Source organism: Eublepharis macularius, chromosome 8, assembly GCF_028583425.1.
Source record: "Eublepharis macularius isolate TG4126 chromosome 8, MPM_Emac_v1.0, whole genome shotgun sequence".
Lineage (NCBI taxonomy): Eukaryota > Metazoa > Chordata > Lepidosauria > Squamata > Eublepharidae > Eublepharis > Eublepharis macularius.
In genome coordinates this window covers 138,668,048-138,691,145 of record NC_072797.1, presented here as the reverse complement: position 1 = coordinate 138,691,145, position 23,098 = coordinate 138,668,048, and the positions used below count along the sequence as shown (strand labels likewise).

General features: G+C 46.6%; 1 protein-coding gene across 1 annotated transcript; it reads left to right on the top strand.

Annotated features, from left to right (window-relative positions):
• Positions 1-511: 511 nt before the first annotated feature.
• DCAF10 (DDB1 and CUL4 associated factor 10) lies at positions 512-17,075 on the top strand. Its single transcript, XM_054987523.1, has 7 exons — positions 512-966; positions 5,732-5,845; positions 8,832-9,029; positions 9,451-9,653; positions 11,565-11,675; positions 14,978-15,123; positions 15,733-17,075. The coding sequence occupies exons 1-7, from the start codon at positions 611-613 to the stop codon at positions 16,099-16,101; spliced, it is 1,497 nt and encodes a 498-aa protein (XP_054843498.1). The 5' UTR covers positions 512-610; the 3' UTR covers positions 16,102-17,075.
• The last annotated feature ends 6,023 nt before the right edge of the window (positions 17,076-23,098 follow it).

Below are 23,098 nucleotides of genomic sequence, written 5' to 3'. Positions count from 1 at the left end.
TATCCCTTCCATACAGCTGGGGAGCTGGACTGAGAAGAGGGACTTACACCCAAGGGCCCCTACTGAGTTAATAGCAGTAGTGGGACTCAAACCAGCAGAGTGCTGATTCACAGTCCTATCACTATCCCATTGTAGCTCTCATAGCTATTATCACCACAATATAGCTGGTGAGAGGCACAGCTGACCCAAAGCTGAGCTCGTGGCGGCTCGGGGATTCGAACCTACAGAGTATTGATCCTTTGCCCTGTTGCTTAACCACTGTGCTACAACGACGCCATCCGTAGACCCGCTTGTTCTACTGGGCAGAGTGGGGTCTCCTTTCGCGCAGGCGCGCCTCAGGCCGCCCTGTCACTTCCCCCCCGGCTGTCAGTCCCGAGCGCAGCGGATTGGCTGATTCTAGCGGAGGGGGCGTGGCCCTCGGCTGGGAAGGCCGCGGCCGGCTGTTTCTTCCGCGGCTCCTTCGAGCGAAGACCGTGTTTCCGGCCGGGGTTGTTAGGCGGGTACCCGCCCGACCGGAAGTTGAGGAGGGGGCGGGAAGCTGCGGCCGCCGGAGGCTGTGAGGGGGAATGCGGCTGCTGCTGCCGGTGGCGGCGGCGGGACCGGGCTCGGGATGAGCTGGTCGGCGCGCTGCGGCCCCACCTCCGAGCGGCCGTCCCCGCGCGACGCGGACCGGGCGGCCACGCCGCCCCCGTCCCCCCCGTCCCCCCCCGAGTCGCCCAAGCCGCCCCCGGCCTCCGCCGCCGCCGCCGCCGCCTCCTCCGTCGTGTCGGTCTCAGTGCCCGGGGGCGGCCTGTTCTCGTGGCTGCGCGGGCGGCGGCTGGGCCGGGGCGGCTGCTTCGTGGAGCCGGCTCGGGACACCTTCCGGGCCATGACCGGCCTCTACGGCGCCATCCAGCCCGCCGACTCGGTGTCGCCCATCACGCGCACGCACGGGGCCGTCTTCAACCTGGAGTACTCGCCCGGCGGGTAAAGACCGGCGAAGGGCAGGGCGGGCTGGGCCGGGAAGGGAAGGGAAACGGGCGCGCCTCTCCTGAGAAAGTTGTCTCCTTTTCCCCTGGGAAAGTTGTTGCTAACAACCAGCTTCACTTGCAACGTCCTTCCCAAGTATATCTCATTAAGAGCCATTCTCTTCTCCCCAGCTCCGTAGAGACTCATAGGGTTGGAAGGGATCTCTAGGGTCATCTAGTCCAACCCCATGCACAGTTTAGGAAATTCACAACTCCCCCCCACCCACACACACATATACCCAGTGACCCCTGCACTAAGCCCAAAAGATGGCAAAACACCATCAGGATTCCTAGCCAAACTGGCCTGGGGAAAATTGCTACTTGATCGCAAAGTGGCAACATAGAAAGTATCTGGTGAAATTTCCAGCAGTATTTTTAGACATTCTCCTACATTTCCCACATTTCTACTTTGTAGCTTTCACAAATTTTGCTAACTATTTTGTTGACATTATTCCACTGTTTGTCAGATGGCTGTGTGTGTTAATAATGGATGTTTTGCCAGGGGAGGCTTCTGGCCAATAAAAACAAGGGGCATCCAAATCCTTAATCAGTATTCTGCTCTTTGGGTTGGGTTCATCTCGCTTTTTCACTCACTCCTGCCAAGTTCTCCTCCTTACTGCAGCCTCCATCCCACATGGCTTTTGTACATGCAGTTCCCATGATCTATAGCATAGCTTGGGGGGGGGGGTGGGACCTACCCCCTTTCCTTTTTCATCAATAGAAAAGCTGGTTGGATCCAATGTGGCATGCTAATCCTGGTTTCTAGTTGAAAGCATATAGTTGATCAATTCTGCAATACACAGAAATTTAAAAACATACTATCCAAGTATATTAATCAATTAGGATTGCCAACCTCTAGGTGGGGCCTGGAGATCTCCTGGAATTACAACTCCAGACAACAGAAATTAATTCTGGAGAAAATGGCTGCTTTGGAAGATGGAACTCTGCTGGAATCCCTTCTCTCCCTGACTCAGCCCCCAGATCTCCAGGAATTTTCCAACCTGGAGTTTGCAACTCTATAAGGAAATCCTAATTATCAGTGAGTTAAGCATTCCAGAATTAACTGTAAGGTATTGCTATCACTCTGGAATATCTCTGAACTACTGTTGCTCCAGTGCCAAGAAGGCAGTCCTCTGGGATGCAAGAGAAAAGTTGCCATGGCTAGCAGCTATCCTGTGGCTAGGATGCTGGTCTTCCAAAAATTCAAAGTAATATATTTATACAATTCTACACACAAAGCTAACAAAGCTGGTGCATTGTGGCTTTTGCCCATGATTGGTAATAATTTATGGGTTCTGGTAGCTTTGACACCATTTGACTCATAGGTGGATAATTGCCTGGTACCTCTTGGTAGGAGTGGCTGGATCATCTTTTCTTGATGTGGATTTTTGTTCCAGTTTGTTCCCTGCTTTTGGCAAAGTGAAAATGTGCATGTTGCTCTGTCTTCCTCTAGCGGCTTATGGCTGACAAACAAAATGAGGTCTGCTTGTGCTAATGCAGCAACATGAATTTTACTGTTCTCGTCTGTCTTTAGCAAATTTAAGAGTTTCCTCAGTCATCCATTTAGGCTTCTCCTTTCTCTTGGCTACAAGAATAGTCTTTGCACGTTCTTTATTGATAATAACTCTGGATTCAGCCCATAGTTCTGGTTCATGAGCAATTATACTTAGTAAGCAAATCTGTTCTTTTACGTAGTCTTTATAAATTCTTCAGGAATATTATTTAATTATATTTTAGAATTATGATTCTTATAGAGTTTCTCTTCAGCTTTACGCTAATTTTTGGTATTGACAATGTGTATCGCAATCAGCTCCTGGTCTTGTTTTAGCAGAGAGAATATAGTTTCTACATCTTCTGCTTCAGATTATGTAATCTATGTGGTTCCTGTATTGGCCTTCTATTGATTTCCATGAATACAATTGTCTGTTTGGTTGCCTGAAGTATGTGTTAGCAATGAACAAGTTGTTGGCATCACAAATTCTATGAGTTGCTCTCCTGCTTCATTTCATGATCCTATTCCAAATTTTTCAGCGATGTTTGATTCTGCTTTGTCTCCTACTTTTGCGTTCCAGTCACCTGTGATTAGCAGCGTATCTTGTTTAGGTGTATGATCAGTCTCTTCTTGGACACTTGCATAAAATTTTTTGATTTCTTCCTCCTCAGCAGCTGTAGTTGAGGAACAAGCTTGAATGATGGTTATGTTAATAGGCTTTCTGTGAAAGCTTTCTGGTTGATACTCTGGCTGAAAGCCTTCTGGCTGATATTAATCGGCCAGACTTTGTGCTCTTGACTGCTTGTGCTGTATCTCACCTCATTATTAGAGCAATGCTGTTTCTTTTGAGTTCGTCATTTCCACAGTAAAACACTTTGTAATTTTCTGACTGAAAATGTCCCAGTCCAGTCCACACTAGTTCATTCACACCAAGGACTGCAATGTTTAAATGTTCCATTTCTCATTTTATGATGTCTAGCTTACCTGGCTACATACTTCACACTAGGGGTGTGCAATTCGGTTTAGGTGTTCAGTTAAAATTACCTAATTAGGTAAAATTTTACCTGATTGGATAAAACTTGGTATTACTAAGCTTAAATTTGTATTCTTGAATAAATTCAGTAATACCGAACTCAGATTTCCCAAATTAATTTGGTAAAATTCTGTAAACTTCGGGAATCGTGGCTGGGCTGTTCTTTTCTGTTGCTTTGCTAAGGAACAGCAAAGAGACACTGCTTCCTGCCTTTTTTAAACAGATTGGACAGGGGGACTGAGGCAGAAGCAGAAGGGAGTGGCAAATCCTTGCAGCAGATATTCTTCTCTGGCCAATGAGATTCTCAAGAAGGAGAGTTTCTTTTTAAAACTGCTCCAAGATGTTAAATTAGGAAGTTTGCCTCGATCCGTCTCCATTTTGTCCTGGCCTGGAGACTGAAAGACACTGCCTGTGTCATAGGTCAGTCAGGCACAGCCTGCTTCGGTGAAGCAGACAGCTCGGGGGGAAAGGGTGAAACAACCACAGCAAGGCAGCTACGAGCCCTTCTCCCCACACACGGGCAAGACCCTGCGTCAGTTTGGTGTAGTGGTTAAGAGCGTGGCACTCTAATCTGGAGAGCCAGGTTTGATTCCCCCACTCCTCCACTTGAAGCCACCTGGGTGACCTTTGGCTAACCACAGTTCTCTGGAGCTCTCTCAGCCCCACCCACCTCACAGGGTGTTTTGTTGTGGGGATAATAATGGCATACTTTGTAAACCACTCTGAGTGGGCATTAAGTTGTCCTGAAGGGCGGTATATAAATTGAATGTTGTTGTTGTTGTTGTTGTTGTTGTTGTTGTTGGGTATATCTGAGAGAGAGGTTATTCTATCTAGGTCAGGCAAGCTGTGAGCAAAGGCCTGAGTGATCTAATTCTTTGTGGATGAGATGAGAGTTTAGTCTGTTAGGGAAGATCTGTGTGGGAAATTAGTCTGAGTCTGTGAAAATACCTTTAAGAAGATATAAATATATTTGAAATTGCCAAGCTTAAGAACTGTTCTGAAACCAGTACACTCTGCAACCAACGTGCTTATGTACTTGTAAATAAATTCTCCTTTTCTTTAAGCAAGAAAGATCTCTTTCCCCCTCACAACTACCCTCATGTGCTAACCATTCTGTCAAACTACCATCTATAGCAAGCCTTCCAAAAATTACCAGGTAAAAGGCGAAAACTTTTGGTGTCAGCAAAACCCTTTTTAGGGAGTTGGGAAGTCAGCAATATAAAAATCACACAAACACAAAAAAGGGGAAGATGTTCTTGAGGTAAAAGCCTGGGTAAAGTAGAGAACACCTGAAGCTGCGTAGGGAGGGAAAGTGCGTTGGTTATGACCAGAGCCTTCTTGAGGTATAAGTTTAAGGTAACGTAAGAAGGAGCTGAATTAAAGGTCCAAAGGTAAAGTTAAAAAAAAAACCTCAGCAAATCATTACAGAAACAATGGCTAAATAATAATATGTCGTAAATCATAACCTATGAAGTGCAATTTTAATGTATCATGCGATCACTAGGCATGCAGGCACACAAGATTATCCCCGCCCCTACTTGAACAGGGAGCTGCTGCACACTGAAGGCTGCTTGATGAGTGGTCCCCGTGCCTTCCCAGTCAGTGGTTCTTCAAACTACAGTGGATATGGAGTTTGGTGTAGTGGTTAAGAGCGGCAGGACTTTAATCTGGAGAGCCGGGTTTGATTCCCCACTCCTCCGCTTGATGCCAGCTGGGTGGCCTTGGGTCAGACTCACAGCTCTCTCAGAGCTCTCTCAGCCCCACCCACCTCACAGGGTGATGATTGTTGTGGGGACCCAAAGTGGCTTACATTGTTCTTCTTGCCTCCGTAGTACCCTGGCAGTAACCGTGAGAGGTAGGTTAGGCTGAGTATGTGTGATGGCCCAAGGTCACCCAGGGCGTTTTCCTTGGCAGAGTGGGGAGACTCAGACCTGGGTCCCCCCCATACTGGTCCGACCCCTACATCAGACCTAGCTCCTGTCTTGTCACATTGAAACAAATGAGAGGGAATTAGAACTTTCAACCTGTGACAGAAAATCCATAATTCATCTGTGGAACAGTTTGGGCCATGAAGTTATTCATTGATTGTTTCGTTGGTTTAAGCCACAAAACAAGTTGAAACTTTCACACGTGGAACATATAAATGTTACGTGTTGCTGAGGAAACTTTCCTTCTGTTTCTCTTCCCTCCCCTGTTTAGGTCTGTGTTGACTGTTGCTTGTGAGCAAACAGAAGTCCTGCTCTTTGATCCCATTTCTTCAAAGCACATCAAAACCCTCTCAGATGCTCATGAGGACTGCGTGAACAATATCAGGTGAGTCTGCTGGGAAATTAAAACGGGCTGCAGGTGTCTGAAATGCCACTATTTTGTTTTAACTGCTCGCTTTGGTGTGTGAACATGAACATGCAGTGAGAGGGCATTTACGTTGCTCTCCTTTTAAAAATACTTATTTTGCTCCTGTCAATAGTTAATGTGATTCATTGTGCTAATTTCTTGTCCTAGCTGTACTCCCACAGCCAATGTTCAATAAACTGTGCCCCATTTCATATATCTCATTCTCAGGATAATTCATCATGTGGATCAAAGTCTCTGCACAGTGTTGCCCCCAAGGGCTGGGGAAACTGTTTCCAAAATTAAAAGGCAGGGAGTGGCAGTGGTGTGGTGAACAACTTGCAAAACAGGGCTGACCAGGATCTCCCAAGGCTGCGTCACGAGATCTCGTCCGTTATTTTGGGGTTTCTGTGCAGCCTCACCAAGTGTTGCCCAGGCTCCTTTGCCTCCATTACAGTATAGCATGGAGTTTGCTTGATGGGCTTACATCCATATTATAATGCTTTAAGGGATACATTTACCAATGTATTGAAAAAGAGGGTGTAAGCTCAACAGCAAATTCCATATTGCAAATTCGGAGGCCTTGGTGGTACTGAATTGTGTTAGCAGGCGACCCCAAAATGGCAGGTGGGATTTGGTGATGTTGCCTTGTGGGTGAGTTCCTTTTTCACTCATAGGTCCCCACTTCTGTCGCAATTAGACTCAGCAGCAGCCAAGAAACATTGAGCTTACCTGTCCACGTAGCCCTGTCCTGTGCTCCACTTCTTGGTGTGGTCTTGGTGTTTGACAAAACCTGATAGCTTTACCCCATACTGCCTGGCTGCAGTCACACGTCACAAAATGCCAACACAGCCTTCTGTTGACTGCAGCAGTAAGCCTATTAATACTAGCGGGAGGAGGCAGGTTCAGGGGAAGGCCTCTGTGCCCTATTTGTTGGCCCTCCATAGCAACTGGCCGGCCACTGCGTGAGACGGGATGCTGGACCTGATGGACCGCTGGGCTGATGATCCAGCAGGGCTCTTCTGAGGTTCTTACATAAATTCTTTGAGGTAATGCTACTCCAGTCTCAGTGTTTTAAGCTACTTAAACATCCTATTTTTTTGGCTTGGGAGCTGAGATTATCAGGATGGAATAGTATCACTGAGGGAATTAACGGCTAATCATAAACAAAAAGAAGAGAATTGGAGAAAATCTAAATAAGGAATTGAAAGGTCGGTGAACTAAAATCCTGTGCAAAATAAGTCCTGGAGTAACACATTCTCGGGTCATCTCACTTGACATAAGTTTGTTCCATTTGTGTACTTAAAAAGCAAGATTGAATACTTAAAACTGGTGAAGAGTGCTTTTAGAGTGTTCAAAGACCTTTCAGTGCTTTATCTCGATAATCCTTATGACAGTCCTGTAGTTGGGTTGATGTTTTTATCTCCGTGTTGCAATTAGGCTGGCGAAAGCTGAGAGCTTGCCACTGCCACCCGAGAGTCCACAACTGATGTCAGACTTGAAATGGAGAGGTAGAGCTCATGTTGCATGAGCTTTTGGTCCAGGCGCTTACCAGATGAAGGAGCGCTGCTATGGTTGTAGGAAAAACTAAGCAAATGAGTCAACAGGAGTGTACTGTCTGCCTGGGTTGCGGGGAGGCAGTTTCTACGTAGCAGTGTTGTAGTCATCAGTGGAGCTGTGATGTTGCTGCTCGAGCGGCTGTTTTTGTCCTTTCTTCTGCATCCCCCCCCCCCCCTTGATAGATACATGCCTCTACCCAAACTGCAGCTGCTACTTGGTCATCTAAAAGAAATTTGTTACTTAAAGGCAGGGCTTTTTTTCTGGGAAAAGAGGTGGTGGAACTCAGTGGTGGAACTCAAGACCGCACAATGATGTCACTTTGGGTCAACTGGAACAAGGGGGGAGTTTTTTAAAGTTTAAATTGCCCTCGGTGAACATGGTCACATGGCCGGTGGCCCCGCCCCCAGATCTCCAGACAGAGGGGAGTTTAGATTGCCCTCCATGCTGCTCGTGCGGAGGGCAATCTAAACTCCCCTCTGTCTGGAGATCAGGGGGCGGGGCCACCAGCCATGTGACCATTTTCAAGAGGTGCCGGAACTCCATTCCACCGCGTTACAGCTGAAAAAAAGCCCCGCATAATAGTAGCGAGTGCCTCTTTCAAGACTGGCAGGGGCTTGCTCGCCTTATAGTTTCTTAGAATAGAACTCTGTTGCTTTCTTATAGTCTTTAAAGCTTGGAGACCAGACTGCATTGAAAGGATTCCGAAGCCAGTCCACATATGGATGTGTGTGTGTGCAACTTTGAGACTCATTTCATGTTTCTTAACTCACTGCTGCTAAATATACACCTCCAATCCAGCCGTGTAAGGAACCTGTCCATTCACTAAGATCATCAGAGGTTTTGCTCTGTGGATTTCTGGCAACAGAAATTAGGTAGATGGGAGGGAAGGAAGGGCCTTTTCAGTTGGGATGATGAATCCCTGGGACACCACCACCACCACCCCGGTTTGCTTGGTGCCTCCTTTGTTGGCACTTAGGCACCTGGTAACTGTTTTTAATTTTATGTGGCCGTTGGCTCTGTTTATTTTTTTCCTGTTGGACTGAACCTGATTCAGTCCAACTCAAGTTTTAAACTTGAGTTGAAGCCACCCTTTTAAACCTCAGCTGTTTGCTTTGATACTTTGTTAGCCATTGTCTCATCATTTTTTGTCGCAGTGCTTTGTTGTTTTATTGAATTGTGTTATTAAGGTCAGCCACTTTCAAAAACAGTATTCTTCCATAGTAGGATATAACCAAACAACATCAGTATTTTTTTCTGCCTTTTTCCATCGGAATTAAAAATGCTTTGAAAGTACTTTCCTGCCCTTTCTTGGTTGCATTCATTACTGTCATCCAAGGTATCATCTTGTCAACCATCTGTGTGAACTTTGAGAAATTAAACTTTCTCACTTTCTTTTTTTTGTTTGCAGGTTTCTGGATAACAGACTGTTTGCCACTTGCTCCGATGACACCACGATCGCCCTTTGGGATCTGAGGAAGCTGGACACCAAGGTGTGCACTTTGCATGGCCACACCAGCTGGGTCAAGAACATCGAATACGACACCAACACGAGATTGCTCGTGACATCAGGATTTGATGGGAATGTGATCATTTGGGACACAAATAGGTAAATGAACTCAGCCCTGGAGCATCAAGTGCCACTTCTTGAAATGGAACCTGGGGAAAGTCTAAATTATGTCCATTCAGTGTGTATCTTAAATCTGTATAAGGTACGGGATGCTTTTGGTAGGAGGGTAGGGGAGCTGCTTCCTGCTAAAACTGCTCTGGCATCCGTGTCACCTGCCCCTGGTGATGTACCACCCTTGCCAAAATTTGAGTGGACAAGTATTCCCGGTAGGCCAGTTGCTTATGTAGAAGTGGCAACTTCTTGAACGGAGAGCAAAGAGAGGGGGTGACACGAGTGCTTGCAAGATACGAGCTACCCCTGAGTGTAAGATTTAGGATTGGAGTTGTGAAATCTGCTAAGGTTTCAGAGCTCCAAGCTAAGGCTTCAGTAGAGGCAGTCTGACCCCTTCTCTTTTTCCCAGGTGCACAGAAGATGGTTGTCCTCACAAAAAGTTCTTTCACACTCGATTCCTCATGCGTATGAGATTGACACCAGACTGTTCCAAAATGTTGATCTCGACCTCTTCCGGCTATCTTCTAATTTTGCACGACCTCGACTTAACCAAATCTTTAGAGGTGGTCAGCTATCCCATTTTAAGAGCCAGGAGAACTACATCCAATTCAGGTGAGCCTTTGGTATTTGTCTTTCCTATCTCATTTGGCCCGAAACAGCCAAGACAGAGGAGCAATGCTGTGTAACATGGGTTGATTAACCAGACTCCCAAAGTGACCGATAAATCGCAAAATCTGAGGTATGCAAAATTGTTTTGGGGAGAGTTCAAAGTAGTCTGTTCTTGTATTCATATTGTCTGTGCAGACAGTTGCTGGGATCCTGCAAACATTCACATGATGGTTCTGTGCCCCTTTCTCTTAGCATCTTTCCTTGTCTAATAACTGCATGAAAACTGTTGGTAAGGCGTAATGGGTGCAATCCACCCATTTATTACCCATTTATTTCACTGCTGGCGGTAATCTTTTTGTATTAGTTTCTCTTTAGAAGAGAAGTAAAACCGTGTCCTTGTGATACGGAGTCTGGCTCTGTGCTGCAGGACCTGAGCATGCCTTGAAAGATTAAGTTGCCGTGTTGGCTGCATCCCCTCTGTCTAGAGTAGGGAGGCCCCGTGGAGCCCAATCCCCTCTCTTTCCACCTGTCCCCACCCCAGTACACGAGTGCCAGCGTCATCCCAGGGGTCCTCTTGGACTTCATGCAGCCCCTGTTACAGCAGATGGAAGCTCATAAAGCACAGAACCCTCCTGGATTCCCAAATGGACATAAACAAGGGCAGCACATGGGAAGGTATTCGCAAGCGAGCTCTGCTGCTGTTGGAGGGGTGATGCTTGCACGCGGTTTTCTAAGTTGATTTTGGGGGGGGGGAAGAGTCTTTTCTCAGTGTTAAAGAGTGAACTGTGCCTCTGATTTTAATTCAGAAGAAAATCGTTCTTTGGGTTTGGGAAAGAGATACATGAAAGGGTTGGCGCTGTTTGGGCTGTGGTTTTGAAAGCTGTGGCTGTGGACCTCTGGGAAGCCTCTGCACATTGTCCCCTCCAGGTTGCATGGGATTCTGGAACTCATCCTAGGAGATGTGCTTGCTTGCTGCAGAGCACTGGCCTATTAGCAACCTCCATCACTCCATGCAAACTAAATACACTCTCCCCTTATTTTATTTATATTTTGTAACTCAGTTTTTATTCACTGTTGGGTGCTGTGCTTTCTACAGTTCTCATTTCATTGTTTTAAATTGTGTAATCTGCCTTGAATCGGAGCAAGGAAGGCAGTCTATAAATGAAGGCAGTAAATAAATACACGGTGCTTCCTTGCACCTGTACGTTCAGGGGGTGGACTGGCCATTGAACTTACAGAGAAATTTCCAGGTGGGCCGTTGGTAGCTAAAAGCAAACATAGCCAAGCTGCAGCAACTCTGCTGGTGCCTCAGGGGCCGCTTGGCCCAGCAGCCATGATGACCAGTGTCAGCTCAGCCACTGCTGCCTCCTGCCCTGCTACCAGTTCACAGGAGGACATTGATGTCACCACTGGTTCGGTTGGCCCTGCAGTGCCAGGTTGTGATGCCATAAGTGCCCCCCAGCTTGGCTTTCTCCAGGGCCCTTTTTACTTCCCAGTCTGTCCCTGTATACATTGCAAAGGGAAGATAGGCAATGCTGGAGGGCGAACTGTCTTTCTGGGGCCCTCGTCCACCGTTGTTGCTCTTTACATTGAGAAAGTTCCCAGTGTGCTTCTCCAGGCCCATAATTTGAACTCCACTGAAAGCATATATTTGTGTTCTCATTTTCTGATCTCCAGACTTGGTATAAACTACAGGACTAGGATATATAATCCATTTTATGACTATGTAAGTAAATTATAACTGGCCCAATGTATATATGTCTGAATAACAAGAAAGTCTTGTTTTTTTCAAGCAGATGCCTTAGCAAACTTCCACAAAGGAAGGAAAAGCTTTGAAAGCCATGGAGTTAATGAGCTAGAAAGATTGAAGAGTGTTGTTTTGGTTTCACATGATACTCCTTTCCCCCTTCCCAGATCTGGCGTCTTCCACTTCTTCTGGGCCGAGGAGCACCGGATCTCCCTGTCAGCAAAGCGACTCAAGCCCACCGTCAGAGAAACACATGGTACGAGCCACCCAGCGAGAAGGTGCGTTGAAGCAGCGGAAGATTTTACATGGGATGTAGGGGGTGTCAGAACTGTGGCTAGATAATGTCCTTACTCCAGACTACCTTCTGCAATCAGACAAAAGCCCGTTGTTTTCAAAAGTTTACTGAAGAAAGAGTGCATTATAGTCCACTGGCCTGAATACAATATTCAGGATGGTACATGTGAATTGTTACCAATGACAGGCAAAGCATAAGGCACAAAGTAACAGATCCCAGCAGGCCCAACCTCCCCCCATAGTTCTCAAAACAATCCCTTTGAAGCTCGGAAAGCGAAAGTCCTTCGAGGCTGGAACAGCGATAGCCAAAACATTCCTCCTCTGAGAGATAGCTGCCTGGGAACATCCTGGCACCTGTGAAGAAAGCACTTATGATACTGAAAGGATTAAAATGGAGACTCTTTGGCACTAGCATACCTGAAAGTATTCTGAACATGACAGGGGGGGCGGGGAGACCGAGTGACAGAACTTGGCCTCACTTCTGTTCTTGGGCCAGGGAAGGTCCATCTTGTCTTGCCTCTTGATTTCAGTCTGACCCCAAGTTAGTTCATATGTGCAAGTTCCTCACTTGCATAAGCGGTGATGACTTGCATGTGTGAATACGCCTCACACAGATCTTCAGTATGGTGGTGCCCTGATTCTCTTCGTGGCACTCTGATCTTCATTCTTAATTCATGCATGGTTAGTTTCTGTTGCTGTGACCGTAGCATAGGTATGTACCTCTTTTCTTAATTAACAATTTTTGTTAAGTTCAAACTTTTTAGTTTTCACAGACAGAAAATGAGGTAGTACTTACCTCAGAGCTATACCAGTGTAGACTGCCTCCCCTGTCCTTGTGTGTTCTCTACAACAAAGAAAACCAGCGCATCACAGAGAGAGATTCACTTAGCTCACCTCCCTCGCATGTGAGCTTGCTATGAGAAGTGGAAGTGGGGGAAGAATCTTATCTTTAAGCTCCTGCCTGCAGTCTGAAGTGGTACAGCTGAGATACAAGTTTGCTACGTCATCTGCAGTGTGAAGGGCTTATGCCATTCTCATGTGGTTATTTCATTTGGCTATTTGTCTCTTTCTCTCCCCTTTGAAGAGCTTTTAAAATAAACGTTAAAACGACTCTTTTCTTGCCTTTCCCAAATGGTGGTAACCAGGGCTTTTTTTTCTGGGAAAAGAGGTGGTGGAACTCAGTGGGTTGCCCTCGGAGAAAATGGTCACATGGCTGGTGGCCCCGCCCCCTGATCTCCAGATAGAGGGGAGTTGAGATGGCCCTCCACGCTGCTCGGTGGTGCGGAGGGCCATTTCAGCTCCCCTCTGTCTGGAGTTCAGGGGGCGGGGCCACCAGCCATGTGACCATTTTCAAGAGGTTCCAGAACTCTGTTTCCCCGCGTTCCCCCTGAAAAAAAACCATGGTGGTAACCATCTCAGCATGTAATTTTTCTAGTTGCCTTATTCTTTGTCAAGCATTAATGTGATGAGATTTCTGTTCCCTGCTTCTTCACGTTTCTTTACATTCTAAGGCTGCAGGCAGGGATTTGTAAAGAAAACCGTATTACACCTTTTAAGGGGTTTAAAAGCAGCTTGTGTAAATGTGAACGAAGTAGACTAATGATGGGAGCTTGACTCTCGAAAGCTGGAAACTCTTTGCTGGTCTTTAAGGTGCTACTGGACTCAGACTTTGTCCACCAACAACTCACATAGTCCTTAAGGGGCCACAAGATTTTTGCTTTATAACGATTCATTAAATGCTTCTTCTGTTTGGCTTTTATACTGGAGCGCTCAGCGCCAGGGTCAGTGACAAGATTTTTTTTAAAAAATGGAATTAAAACAGAAACAAAACCAAGTGACAGCAACTATTTAAAAAGCCAGATTTGGAGATGCCTGCAGCAGATGGCCAGCAGGTTTGCGGTGCTGCTAGATTTGCCTCTTAACTTCTGCAGGGCCAAGAGACAAACATCCCCGTCTTTGGCCCTTGCAAACAAATAACGCCAGAAGGGAAGTGCTGCTCAAGATGAGCCACCACCTACTCATGACATGCTTGGCTTTATGGAACAATTGACAGCATGTAATTGCAGCCAAATAATATGCAGGGAACGGGCAGTATTTGCCCCGTTAACCGGCTGACATGCTGGCTCTGTCTGGATTAACCGTGCCATTTGAGGGAAGCTGGTGTGGCCGGATAGTTTTGCTCCACTTTGCAAGGATGGAAAGAAGAAAATGTCGGGACGCAAAACATCAAAGGCTTGTGGAATAGTGATTTTCAGTCTATAGAGTGAGACCCTTAAGGGGGTCTTGGAGTTCGCCGGCTGGGCTGCCAGCTCCTGCACAGCCACCTCTCCTGCTGTCTGGAAGGACCTGCTGCTGCTGCTGCTGCAGGAGTGGAGAGTGACCCGCCTGGCCTCTCCTCGCGCACGCGCACGCGCACGGAGGGAGCCGTCAGGCCGAGGCTCCTTAGCGGTAGAGAGGGCTCCCTTTAGCGGAGGCGGGTTCAGATGCGCTCTCTCTCTTCCCACGCCTTTTGTCTCTTTCCCTGGCCTGGCCTGCATCCCACCCCCCACCATCTCTTTCCCACCTTGAAGCGGGAAGCCCCCCCCCCCCTCGTCAGGACACAACTCGGACTCTTTCTGGAACTGGTGTTAGTTGACTTCCTGCAATGCACTTGCAAATCAGTGGGTCCCGTTCTACCCGCCTGGGAATTAAGAGGTGGGTCCCGAGTCTGGAAAGAATGAAGAGCACAGCTGTAGAGGGCAAAGGGGCTTTGGGAAGGGGACGCTTGTTCTCTGGGTTTCTTGAAACCCAACTCTTCCCCCCCCCCCCCCGCTCCCCCACTTCCTAGGCCTTTCGTGTAATTCTTAAGTAGCTGGCAGAAACTACGTGGCTATTTCCCAGCGCTTTTCAAATTGAATCCTCATGATGCAATTGTGCCACATTCACATTTCCCATGATGCCAAAAACTTGCTTTTGGGGGTGGGCGAGATACTAAGCTGCTCTCAGAAGTGCTTTGCAGCTTTATCCAGGATTGTTGCATTTGTATCACACACCCAGAGAAAGAACAGAGCTCTTCCGGGTAACCATGCCCCAAAAGTCAAGTCTTTGCCACCAGGGAGTTTACATCTAAGGTTCGTCCTCTCTAACATATTTATGGCTCTGTAGAAAGGCAGACATGCTGGCTTCTAGAAGCCCATTCTGAGCCAGCAGTCATGCCATTCATTGCCACTGTGCTTATGGTCTGTAACTTTCCTAGGCTGAGGAATGGATGGGGAGGATAGTTTCAAAATCTTTTCTGTCCTCGCAGGTGGATCACCACGCAATAGCCTCGAGGTTTTAACCCCAGAAGTTCCTGGCGAGAGGGACCGCGGGAACTGCATCACGTCTCTGCAGCTCCATCCCAAGGGGTGGGCGACGCTCCTTCGATGCTCGAGTAACTCAGATGACCAGGAGGTAAGGGGGGGGGCAGGAGGGAGGGGGTCTTCCTAAATATGGGTTGATGGGAGGGATGTACTTATACTAAGGAGTGGCTTTAATAGGAGAAAAGCCTAACTTCTTTGTGCTGTTAAAGTCTAGTTGGGGCTGAAGTATGCTGCCATCTCATTGCTAAGTCAATAGAAAAGTGGGAACGGGAAGTATGGATGGCCAAAGCATACGCAGGCGGGCTGCCTCTCCACAATCAGGAGCTCTGCTTTTGCAAATGTTCCCCGTCACAGGGATGGAGTCTGCCTGCCAGTCTGCCTGTCCAGTACTGCTCATAAGCCTATCGCCTTAAGCAGAAATACAGGGATGGAGCCTGCGTGCATACACTGTGTTCATGTGTAGATGCCACGGTCACATTCGGTGGTTGCATGGGGTTCAGCACACTCGTCCCTGCTCCCCCTCTTCATGTGTTGATTTCAACATGCAGGGGGTGCAGGTGGGGAGAACAACGTAAGCCTCTTTCAGTCCCCATTTGGGATGAAAGCAGGGCAGAAATGAAGAAAGTAGTCTTAGTGTGCCTATGTGGGGATTGAACCACTGATGTAGATTAATTCAGTGTCCATTTCCCCCCCTCTTTAGTGGACATGCGTCTATGAATTCCAAGAAGGCACACCTGTGCGGCCGGTCTCTCCTCGCTGTTCCCTCCGATTGACTCACTGCATCGAGGAAGCCAACGTCGGCCGGGGTTACATCAAAGAACTCTGTTTCAGTCCTGATGGCCGAATGATCTCCTCCCCACATGGTTACGGGATCCGCTTGCTGGGATTTGACACCCAGTGCAGTGAACTGGTGGACTGCTTGCCCAAAGAAGCTGCCCCCTTGCAAGAGATCCGCTCGCTCTACTCTCATAATGACGTGGTCCTGACCACCAAGTTCTCTCCAACGCACTGTCAGATCGCCTCTGGGTGCCTTAGTGGTCGCGTTTCTTTATATCAGCCAAAGTTCTAGGCACCTCTTGCCTCAAAAGGAACAACGGATGTTTGTTTTTTAAATTACTTCAGTTTAGTTGGAGTGTTCTTTTTTTAAAAAAAAAAATCTTGTACATTTTGGACAAGTACAGAGTTCCATTGATCCTCTGGACTGAACAGCAACACAGACTTGGTCCAGCCCTTGAAGTGTGTGCATGTCTGATACTGTAATTGCATATCAGAGCCATGCGTTATTCCTCTTTGCCCTTTCTGATCCCATTGTTTGGATATGGTGCAGTGGGTTTCACAGGTCTTGTCTTTCCACATGACTGTCAGATGAGCTTGCGCAGCGGAGAAACGCTCAGCCAAGCTTCATTTGCTTCGTTGTCACAAAGGAATTGGACTTCAGTTCCTTGGCCTCTTCTATTTTTTCTGGATTTTATGATGATTTTATTTTTCCTACTCTGTCTAGGTAATGGAGAACTTTTTCTCTTACACACTAGATTAGCCACCACCAGCGAAAATGTAACTTCCTTTGTGAACACTGACACGACTTCTCTATCTTGTTTTGCTGTAGTTCAATCTGTTGGCTGGTGTGTTTTTAAAAATTATACATGGTTTATTGCTCTCTCTCTCTCTCTCCCCCCACTCCCCTGACTAAAACCCAGGTTGGAATCTTAACTGCTTGTTCTGGGTTTATTAGAAAAAGAAAAAGTTTATCAAGGTGAATAGCTTAATATTTTACGATTCTTGTAAAATAGTACCTTCTAGAACATAGAAGGAAGTATTTTGCTGCTCACTCTATGTACCCAAATTCTGAGGATGTAATTGGTTGCACAAACCTTATTTAAATCAAGGCAAGGAAGGGAGCAAGAATTGTTGGCATGCCTCACATGGATATAAATGATGTTTGCGTGGGAGAATTTCCTGCCAGATTTTGACCAGAGTCTTCTGCTGGGTCTGGATGTTGTGAAAGGTTGAGGTTGAATAAAATCTTTTAAAATCCCCAGTAAATGTTTACTTGGTTCTCCTTCCCTTTGCTGTGCTCCTGAGGTTAAAGAGCAATTCTTTTACTGATTTATTAATTTTTTATTTTATTAAAACAAAAAGTGAATGGAGAAAAAATGGACAAGCAAGTCAAATATATAATGTTAAAAGGCCATTCTTGATGTATCTTGCAAACCACATCGTTACTCCCTCTCTTCTGACAGAGGGCCAAGACCTTCAGATGTTGAAACTTACCAAGCTAAACACTGGGGATGTCTCTCTCAGAGGAGCAGGTCAACAAGTTCTGTCGATGGGAGCCGCTTTTCTGTCTGACGTACCCAGTTTTAGGAATGCATCGGCCCGTCCTTTAGCAACATCCTTGCAAAACTTCAGTAAAATAACTTGCACTTGTTTTCCATTGCAGACACTTACTGGAAGTAAACTGGGAAGGGAGGAGGGACTAAAAATGGATCAAGTGAATATCGAGCAATCATAGCCATTTTTTGACAAAATGCTAAATGGGCAACTTGGGTGAATGTTTTATGGTGAGCCTGCGCCATTGTGCTGCATAGTCAAAGATGGCAGAGAGCATCTTGGACACCGTTTTTAAAGCTGTAGAAGGCATGCAGTTAGCCACATGAAGAAATGGTAGGCAATGTAGAGTCTGATGTCATGGAGGATTGTGAAGTTTCCACAAACTGTACAGTCCTCAGGCTTTGCACTAATTCTGGATTAGTAGTTTCCGTTTTACACGACCAGCTTCACAAGAGTAATCATCAGCTTTTGGGTTCCCCAAATGCTCATCCCCGTGCAACATTCGAGACATAGTTCTGAACTGTTGCCAGGCTGGGGGAAGGGAATCACGTATTTCTTCTGCAAAATCATAATTATGGAGGATGAGTTCTGGATCTGTCAAAATGATCGTGAGAGGAAAAGACCCAGTATGGGATAGAAATATGTTGACTTGCCTTTACCAAAGAAGGTTGGGGTCCATAAAGTAGCTGCAAAAATTATACTTTCTGGAGACAATTTGGATAGCAAGGGTGTTTGTACACTTTTAAAGAATCTACAATTACAGAAGATTGAGAGGATTTTTTTGAAGTAATATGGAAAGTATTAAAAGGAATGTTGCTTTACAACAATATGTCAACACCCACATGATGCTCTGCTCCATGCCCCATCACCTATTCCTCCATCCATCCCCATTCAGTGAAGGGTGGGAGCAGGCTCCCTCACATACCAGGGCTAACGCATCAGTGTGCATGCGTTCTGTTCCATGATAGTGTATCAGGAATACACATAAGTGTACACATAGCAACCATCTCAACCAGCAAAAGACAGTTGTACCTTCTTGTATTTCACTACTTATCTTAAATGGAGTATTCCTTTAAGGATTCTATCTCAGAACGTGGTCTTTTAAAATAATGTCTTTGATGTGTCAGATAGTTCTGTATAGAGAGTGTTCCAAACTAGAGTTTTGTAAGGCATATAGCTAAAAAAGCCCAGCGCTAACACTGATGATTTTAAAAGGGTTGACTTCTGACCACTTTGGGAGAAGGGGAACATATCTGTGAAGCAAACCCCAGTCAGCACATTACTATTTCGATGCTTTGCATTGATGATGTGTAGTGTGGCTTAGAACCTGCCCTTTTTTTGTTATAAGTATGTTGTTTATGTAATATGGTGGTTGCTTAACTTTTCTGATGATGCTTTGAAGTAAACTCTATAATCTTTTGCTTTTAAAAACCAGTTCTAAAAACATTTCAGCAGAAGTAATACAATTCAGTGCTAAATTTGTAATATTTAGAATTATTTCGTGGTGTGCAACAACATACATGTGCCATAGTAACACACTGTTAGGTAAGCTGATTTTTTTCCTCATTAGCACAACATGAAATAGAACTCCGATTTGTGCCTTTTCAAATGGAGAGGCAAGGATATAATGAAAATTCTTGGGGTTAATTTTTAGATAGAAAATGTATAACAAATTATTTGATATATTCATCTAGTTCTGAAGCCCAACCCTGAGAGCCACGGTATGAAATTCAGTACGTTTATTGAAATTAATCCCCTCAGTCTGAGTAAATAGACATTGTATCAGGCTGCAAACTAATGCCTTTCCCCCCCTTCTTGGATTAACGTTCTCCCCGTTCCACAATAGATACTGGAACATGCATCTAAAGAGTTCACAGCAGCTCTGAATTTTACTGGAGTGGGAAGTGAAAACTTCTTTATGTACAAGGTTTCCTTACTTTCTGTAGTACTGCATAAGCGTCAAGAAACACATCTTGCAGATGCTGACGAAGTATACTGGAAAATGGAAACTTAAGCTTGTACAAAAATCACTAGTAGGTTAAGAGTTGAGTAGGTTCGGTGCTGAATTTATCCAGCCAGCGTTCTGTGGAACGGATAGTGCACTTTTCAGTTACCCCACTAGAGGGCAGGCTTATGAACAAAATACTGGAGTAGGGGAAAGGAATGAAAATGAAGCTATAAACAAAGTATGGCCCTGATTAGAAAGAGTGTTATGCTCAGGGCTTTTTTTCAGCTTGAACGTGGTGGAATGGACTTCCGGAACCTCTTGAAAATGGTCACATGGCTGGTGGCCCCGCCCCCTGATCTCCAGACAGAGGGGAGTTGAGATTGCCCTCCGCGCCGCTCAGCGGCGCGGAGGGCAATCTCAACTCCCCTCTGTCTGGAGATCAGGGGGCGGGGCCACCAGCCATGTGACCATTTTCTCTGAGGGCAACCCACTGAGTTCCACCACCTCCTTTTCCCAGAAAAAAAACCCTGGTTATACTCGTATGCTGCTGAAATCAGTGCGACAAGCAGTACTTACTTGTCCCACTCATTTACTTGGGCCGTAAGAGTAACTAGAATGGTGAATATTTGAGATTTGCCAATTCTCCCCTGCCCCCCTGAAGATTTCATTCAAGAAGATACTGGTGGCTGGGCTTGCTTTACAAAGAGCACATTGACTTCACTGCGTTTGTGTTGCAATATGGAGTTACATGGGAGAAGGGCCGTGGCTCAGTGGTAGAGCATCTGTTTGGCGTGCAGAAGGCCACAGATTGTATCCCCAAAGTCTCCAGTTTACAGCTGTGTGTGCTCAACAGGTATTGTGAGTGTGGCCTTCAAACCTTCCAGACCCGGCAGCTGTTTTGAGTGTCCAAATGGCAACATAGGAGGACCCAACGAGTGTGACCTCCTCACCTGAAGTCATGTGCCATCAAAATCACATTATAAGAGGAGCTGGAATTATGGCCCTGGTGATTGGGGAGGGACGAGTCTGCACTGCAGGCATATCAGAGGACCTGGCCAAGAAATAACAAGGGAGAATTTTTGCCAGGGCTGTTGGGTTTCTAAACCTACCTCTGCTACCGAGGTCACTCTCTACTACAGAATCCTGCTCCTCTTCTTATATGCACAAAGAGGTCTGAGGCTTTGCTCCCTATCCATCTGCACTAGCAGCAGGCCCTTGCAAAAATAGCAGCTTTAGAGAGGCCCTCAACCACCCTGAGGGTCCCAGACCATGCGCTGAAGACTACAGCCCTAGAGTGCACTTCTTGGTCATAATTGTAAGCCACGTGAATGGAGCATCTGCTCTACGACATATCTGTGCTCCTTTGCATTATATGAAACTCTGCGGCAGATATACAAAGATTTCCTTGGTGGGCAAGCTGCTTTGAAAAGAGTTTGCAAACATATTTCTCCACCACCATTGCAGCTGCACTGTGTAGTTCCACAGAGTGGAACTCTTCCAAGTGGTAAGGGACCAATTCTGTTCTGACCTACAGGACGAGGTGTACTGCTCTGAAGCCCTGTGCAATTGTTTTGCTAAACACTTTGCAGATAAACTCTATTGCACCAGTTCTGGGTTCAGTAACAAGATCAGATGCTTCCAACAAGATCCTTGCTCTAAATATTACACACTGACAGCCAGCGTGGTGTAGTGGTTATAGGGTTCCCAGGTGCCCGCTGGTGGTGGGCAATCTCCCAGGGATTTGCTCCCTTGTCTGCCAATCACCCAGTGGGTGCAAACTCCCAGAGGTTGCCCACCACTGGCAGGCACCTCAGGAATGCGCGCCACATGGGCGCTCCCACTGGGAGCATTCCTGTGCTTTGTTTGGGGCCGATTTGGGGCCCAAATGGGCCGAATTGGCCCCATGTGGAGCATGGGAGCACTCTTGAGGCTGATGTGGTTACATCACTTCCAGAAGTGACGACATCACGCTGACTCCAGAGCGGGTGTGCTTTGTGCACATGCGAAGATCAACACACTGCTGGCATGAGGTAAGTGCCAGGTCCCCAACCCTCCAAGTGGGAGGATAGAGGGACCGGCAACCCTAAGTGATTACCATGTTGGACTAGGGGCTAGAAGATCCAGGTCTGGATCCCATTCTGAAGTTTGAGACCTACCGCCTGCTTGAATGACTCTTGCTCTCCTGGCTGCTTAAATCTGCTAGGGGGCAGCTGGCAGACTGGGTCTAGGAGACAATAAAAGCCTCCTCGAGAGGGGGGTGGTCGCCCCTGCCTTGAAGAAACCTGCTCTGGACCCAAGAGATATGAGTAACTACCATCCAGTCTCAAATATGCCATTCTTGAACAAAGTGATTGAGCAAGTGGTGGCTTCCCTGCTCCAGGGATGGGCAATCGGTTGTAGGGGCCCTACTGCCCCACGCAATCAGCAGCTGGGTAGGAGGGTGCGAGGCCCACCCCTTATGAATGATTGTGCTGACTGATTGCCAGGCTGTGATTATTTGTAAAATGGTGTTAGCCCCAGAATTGCAGTGGCCTGACCACCTCTCCCTGTATGTGCCCCAGAAGACGCTTAGACCAGGTGCCAAACAATTGTTAGTGGTCCCTGGCCCCAGAGAGGCCTGCTTAGCCTTGACCAGAACCAGGGCCTTTTCGGTTCTGGCTCCAACTCGGTGGAACACTCTATCCAACGAGACCAGGGCCTGGCAGGATTTGTTATCCTTCTTCCCAGCCTACAAGACAGAGCTGTTCCGCCAGGCGTACAGTTGAGGTTGAGCTGGGCCCCTACCGGCCGAATAGAGGTGAACGCCCTCCCTCCTAGAGGCATCCGCCATCAAACTGTTTTAACCTACCACGCAGGTAATTTTAGTATGGTGGAGTCGGTGGCAGACTGATTGATCAACTGACTACTCCTGCGCTGCTTTTTTGTACCTTTTTAAATATTTATATTGCACTGTTTTATATGGTTGTTTTAAAATGGTAAAATGTAAGTTTTTAGTGTGTTGTTTTGCAGAGTGTAACCCCGCCCCCCGCCCCCCCCCCCCCGATCCTGCTAGTCAGGGAGGGCGGAATAGAAATCGAAAGTAAGTAAATAAATAAATAAAATGAACTTCTACTCAGAGCCACTGTGTTGGAAAGCGAGCGTGCTGGACCATTGGGCTAGACTTTGTAAGATCCAGGTTCAAATCCCCATTCGCCATGAACCTCACTGGGTGACTTTGGAGCAGTCACTCTCTCTCTCTCTACCCAAACTACCTCACAGGGTTATTAGGTTAAACTGGATCAGGGAGGGGGGGATCATGTATATCCCTCTGAGTTCCTTGCAGGAAAGACAAGATTAAAATGTAGTGAATACCAAGTGTAGAACTAAGTAACGCTGGAAATCCAAAACTCTAGCATTTCCCAAAAAAAATATCAACCAGTCTCTAACAGGCTTTGGTCAATCTTTGTTCACAGGAAGACCAGTTAATAGAATCAAATAGTGACTTTTTCCTGGCATACACTACTTCAGGTTATATATATTACAACGACTCCCCATCTTAAAACCCTCCCTGTGCGTCCAGATTCCAAACCAGCACATCTAGAGGGTTCTACCGAGATCTTTTTCAGCAAGAGCAAGCAGATCCATTGGAAGTGTTTCCCTTTTCAATTAATTTCTTTTAAAAGAAACTGACATAGACCTAGTTTGGATCAGCAGCACTTGGATCAGAAAGCCAAGTGCTGCTGGTTTTCAGCACAGAGGCGACACAGCTGGCTCATCACTTCTAGGGGAGTTGTTTGCATGGGAAAAA

Bases quoted from the DNA above. Each gene is read 5' to 3' on its own strand.
- DCAF10 (XM_054987523.1), top strand. From the start codon at position 611: ATGAGCTGGTCGGCGCGCTGCGGCCCCACCTCCGAGCGGCCGTCCCCG. The intron at 9,030-9,450 runs GTAAATGAACTC...TCTTTTTCCCAG, and splicing joins ATCATTTGGGACACAAATAG to GTGCACAGAAGATGGTTGTC. The intron at 11,676-14,977 runs GTGCGTTGAAGC...CTGTCCTCGCAG, and splicing joins ACGAGCCACCCAGCGAGAAG to GTGGATCACCACGCAATAGC.